The sequence below is a fragment of the Colletotrichum chrysophilum genome (assembly GCF_026319265.1).
Source record: "Colletotrichum chrysophilum strain AFK26 chromosome Unknown scaffold_22, whole genome shotgun sequence".
NCBI lineage: Eukaryota > Fungi > Ascomycota > Sordariomycetes > Glomerellales > Glomerellaceae > Colletotrichum > Colletotrichum chrysophilum.
Window position 1 is genome coordinate 382,736 of NW_026517309.1, and position 5,134 is coordinate 387,869.

Here is a 5,134-nt window from a genome sequence, read left to right on the forward strand (position 1 = left end):
TCTCTCTCTCTTGTTGCTTCCATCTTCCTTCCCTCCAATCCTCTCTCCATTTTAGTATATCCATCAGTCAGCTCCCACGTCTCCCGTGCGGCCGGATAGCTATACCTCCTCCTCTCTCCAACAACAACCGTCTACTTCTTCGCCTATTCTTTTATCATATTTGTTTTACTCCGGTTCGGGCTTTTTTGACTTGAGATCAAGAGCGTAACAAAGGCTTTTTGTCGTGACTGGTATCCGGATCCCTTATTGCATCTTCTCTCAACATCGCACTCCTTCCGTCGCTCGACCACGACTCACTCACTCCCACGCACACCTCGACGACCTCTTTCCAGCCGTCGACTTTTTTGCTCACAGACCAGCGGTCTCATATTTTCGCTTCTTAAACACACCAAACACGACGACGAGCTAGCTCTCTCCCGTACAAACCTTCCTTGCTTAAATATCAACAACCCGTATTTACATACACATCTCGCCCAACATGGTTCGCGCCGTTTCCACCTTCGTCGCGGCTCTGCTGCCCGCTCTCGGCCTTGCCGCCCCCTTCGGCCTCGGAGGCAGCTCCAGCTCTACCAACACATCCGGCTCCTTCATGGGTGTTCCCATCTCCAACCTCGACGCCCTGGACCTGATTCCTAACAAGTACATTGTCGTCTACAACAACACCTTCGACGACGATGCCATCGACATGAAGCAGCAGTCCTTCATCTCCTCCATCAAGAAGCGCAACATTGGAAAGCGCGCCCTCGACGGCCGCGAGCTGTCCACCTCCACCAAGAGCTTCAAGATGAACGGCTGGCGTGCCATGACGATGGAGGCCGACGACACCTTCATCATGTCCGTCATGAGCGCCGACGAGGTCGCCTACGTCGAGCAGGATGCCAAGGTCAAGCTGTCCGCCACCGTTTCCCAGACCAACGCCCCTCCCGGCCTTGTCCGTCTGTCTCACGCCACTGCTGGCGAGACCGGCTACGTCTTTGACCAGACAGGTGGCCAGGGTATCACCGCCTACATTGTCGACACCGGTATCATGACCACTCACTCCGAGTTCGAGACCCGTGCCACCTTTGGCGCCAACTTCATCAACAGCGTCGTATGTACTTACAGCTTACACTTATTCCGCCTTGGAAACTGACACGATTTAGGACACTGACGAGAACGGCCACGGCTCCCACGTTGCTGGCACCATTGGCGGCCGTACCTTCGGTGTTGCCAAGAACGTTAACCTGATCGGTGTCAAGGTCCTCGACGGCGATGGTGCTGGCTCCAACTCTGGTGTCCTCGAGGGCATGCAGTTCGTTATCGACGACGTCCAGAAGAAGAACCTTACCGGCAAGGCTGTCATGAACATGTCTCTCGGTGGCTCCGCTTCCCAGGCCGTCAACCGCGCCATCCAGGCTCTCAACAACGCCGGTGTCGTCCCCGTCGTCGCTGCCGGTAACGAGAACCAGGACGCCGGCAACACCTCTCCCGCCTCCGCTCCTAACGCCATCACCGTCGGTGCCATTGACGCCCGCAACGACCGCAAGGCCTCCTTCTCCAACTTTGGCCAGTCCGTCGACGTCTTCGCCCCCGGTGTCAACATTCTGTCCGTCGGCATCACCTCCAACACTGCCACCAACACCCTCTCTGGTACCTCCATGGCCTCTCCCCACGTTGCTGGTCTCGCCGCCTACCTCATGGGTCTTGAGGGCCTGAACACCGTCAAGGCCGTCACCGACCGCATCCTCGCCCTCTCCGATGCCTCTGGCGCCACCGTCCAGCAGAACACTGCCGGCACGACCAACCGCATCGCCAACAACGGCCAGCTCTAAGCGAGCTATTTCATTGGTCCGATTACCATTTCACGAGAGCTCGAAGCATGAAACCACACATGGCGTCTTTTCTTTAACCTCGATTTCCTTGGTTTAATATCCGCGACACTTGTGTACTTCATTTTTTTGGTTCGAGGAGGAGACGAAACGCAAAGAAGAGAGTAAAAATATTCACGGCATTTTATTAGAGGATACCCAGTCATAGCATGGCGCGCGGGCCTTTTCGACTGCAAAACCTGTCCCGTCTCTCGACCAGGGAGAGGGATAACTTGTATGTAAAAAGACACTTTTAAGCAAGAAGAGGTCATCACACAAACACCATACCGCATTTCAAGAAACTTTCCACAGACAAGACGCAAAGAAAAAGAACAAAAACCCTCGACGGGGCTGGTTTCCTCGTAACTCTTCACTGTCCTGGGTTTATAACCTTTTCCCTCCTGTCTAGTCAACGATTTTTCTCGAATCATTTTTCATTTATAAGCCAAAAACTTGTATTTACTTGCGACGGGGGAGGGATGGGAAGACTTAGGTAATGACAGCAGACAGCTACAAGACGTTAACTTCATCTCTTGCCTATCCATCGAGTGACATGACTCTTCTATCGTGATCACGATCTTCCAATACACACATCACAATCTGCAAGCACGACGATCACCAAGCAACCCCACCCTTCTCACCGGACCGTTGGAACGAGATGAGACGGGAGGCGAAAGAACGTCACCCACGCGCGCACTCGGAGACGGAAAACCCAATCTGCGTGGATTCTTCAGATTCCTCGCATTTGCATCTTTACCGATACGATGCGAGGCCCGGGGTTTGTATCGCGAACTTGGACAATCCCGTTGACCATACACAGCCTTCCTTCCCTTATTTCATCCCGAGTCTTGTTAGGTAGGACATGATGCCATGACGACACTACACTTACTCAACGCACGCGCACCCTCGTCGGGGAGGTCCAGCGGTCAGAGCCAAAACAACACAAGGCAAGACTTTCGCTCGCTCTCACACGCGAAACAAGGTTTCACGGCACCTTCACGACGGGATGGGATGAACTTAGCGCCGCTGCTGTCCTGGTGTGCCTTCGCACGCGGGGAGTTCTCCGGCCGAAGCAGCAGTGGCCAGGCCCACCATCACCGCATTCGGGTCTGTAGACGGCCCCCAAGGTTTTCCACAAGTTGACTAGTCTCGTGAGTTGAGTGCTCGGAAGGTCGGCTGGGGCAGCTTTTTCGACCACAGAGATGGGACCAAAAAAAAAAAAAAAAGAGAAAAGTTGAGTTGAAAAAGCTAAAGTTGCTTAAGAATTGCCCGGGAGGGTAGTGTAAAGTCTCCCTCTTATGATGTAGCGAGCGCAACGAACGAACGGGACGGGGACGGGGAAGGATAGGACTGGACTCCCCCAATAGAACGGAAGACAGGTTCCGAGGCCAGGCCAGGCCTCCCTTTCCTCACCTCCTCGCGCTTTCGCTGACTTGTTCCCGAAAGCTTCTTTTAGTCCAGGCTGAGAGAGAGAGACAGAGGCATGGGAATGATCAGCTGTGAGCGCGAGTCAAACATCACCGTCTCGGTACCCCGAACCCGAAATAGGAAAGCTTCTGGGGTGGGTTTCCTGTGGCGATGATCTTCCTTCACGGGCAGTGCGTGAAAACCGAAGACGAGGATGATTTCCTCTCCATAATAATCGAGGCCATGTAATAAGTTGAACAGTCCAAGGGAAGAGCGAGAGAGAAACCCCGAAAAGGGCTCCCCTTCAACAAAACAACGCTGAAGCAGACCCCCGATACTTGGGCCATCTAGTCCGCCTGTCATGACCCTAGGGGCGACGGGGGCCAGCGTTCGATGTTGCAAAGGTACGGAGAACCGAGTTCTTGGCGTCATGGGCTTCACGGGGCTTTCTGTAACGAACCACCTTCAGCTTGGAACGGAGGCCGGGAAAAAAAGGCTGAGGAGGCAAAACCAGCTGAAGAAAGTTGAGCCCACCAGGTACGGATACACCACGGCTGGAACAGGGGACGTCCTGACTTTGCGCGTGTCTTATTTGTGATTGTGGTTTATTTCGTTTCCCACGTGTCGAATATCGATGTGCTGTCACGGGAGTACTCTTCAGAATGACTCGGCTTCGAGACCTCAGCAAGAAGCAAAATGGCAGAAGGATGGCAGAAGGCGAGACGACTTCCAACGACGATGGCAGTCTACCGTGAACGCGATCCATCGCAGCAAATGCAGAAACGGCTATTCGTAGGGGAACAGAAAGCACCTCGATAACGGGTGTCAGCTGCGTCGCCGCACGGGCAAAGGCAGCTCCCCAGCCGGCGCGCATGAACGCCGAGAAGCCTTCCAGGAGCCGCATCCAGCGTGCCTGCCTCCCCCAGGTTCTCCCCTTCTCCCCCCTCCCTTTCGCTTCGCAGCTCGCGGCGCGCGGGAAAGACGGGACGGTCAAAGGTACAGACTTTCGGTCCGGCCAGCCCAAGGCTAAAGTCCGGGGGGAAGGGGGCCGGACGAGTGCGAGACAGAGACTTTTCATCCGATATGCAAAAGAAAGAGCCAAGTGTCGCGAGGGCGGCCACCGCGCGCATTACCTTAACTCGTCTTAGCTAAGCTCTGCCCTACGACATGGTCTTCAACTCTTATGACAAGAACATATCCGCATGCTTCCCCTGCTTGACGAAATTTGGGATTTGGGTTTACTTTTGGATTCGCGCCTTCCCTGACATTTGGGGAACCGAAGGAGATATAGATATGGGAGGCTTGTCATTCCTTCCCACGTTGCTTTATATGACTGCGTCGGTGGCAGTCTTGTCACCCGATGGGAGGATGCCCGTGGATCAGACGACGACGATGGTGACGACGATGGGCAGTCGCGACATTGAGAAATCCAAACTATCGGCGCCGAACATATAACGGCAGGGACATTTCAAGTATGTTTGCAAGCCGAAGCAAAAGAGCGCATCCTTGGAACAGTGGAAGACACGCCCGCCCCGTACTCGCCGCTGTGGACGAGGTCTTTGCCGGTGGGTTTGATATCAGCACTTCTTCGGCACAACCACAGTCATGACCACCAAAAGGTGGGACTGAATTGCAATTTGACATCCGTGCTTGGGTTCGTTGGAAAAAAAGTCATCTCAATGGCGTGGGTTCAAAAGGCGACGAACAGCAGGCTTGGCGCACAAAAACCATCGTAGATGATGGTGTGTATTAGCAAGATTAGTATGGGCTCAATATTCGTGACCGGAACCGGCAGAGCAACCGCAAAACTCCTCATCAATATGTACCGTCAACAAGTCAGATGAAGCGTAAGAACAACTTTTGTTCTCGTCTGTCTGGTG

General features: G+C 54.0%; 1 protein-coding gene across 1 annotated transcript; it reads left to right on the top strand.

The window, feature by feature from the left end:
* Window positions 1–478: 478 nt before the first annotated feature.
* Window positions 479–1,811, top strand: COL26b_003874 (uncharacterized protein; the record flags this gene model as incomplete). Its single annotated transcript, XM_053176759.1, has 2 exons — window positions 479–1,090; window positions 1,143–1,811. The coding sequence occupies 2 exons, from the start codon at window positions 479–481 to the stop codon at window positions 1,809–1,811; spliced, it is 1,281 nt and encodes a 426-aa protein (XP_053039369.1).
* Between the last annotated feature and the right edge of the window lie 3,323 nt (window positions 1,812–5,134).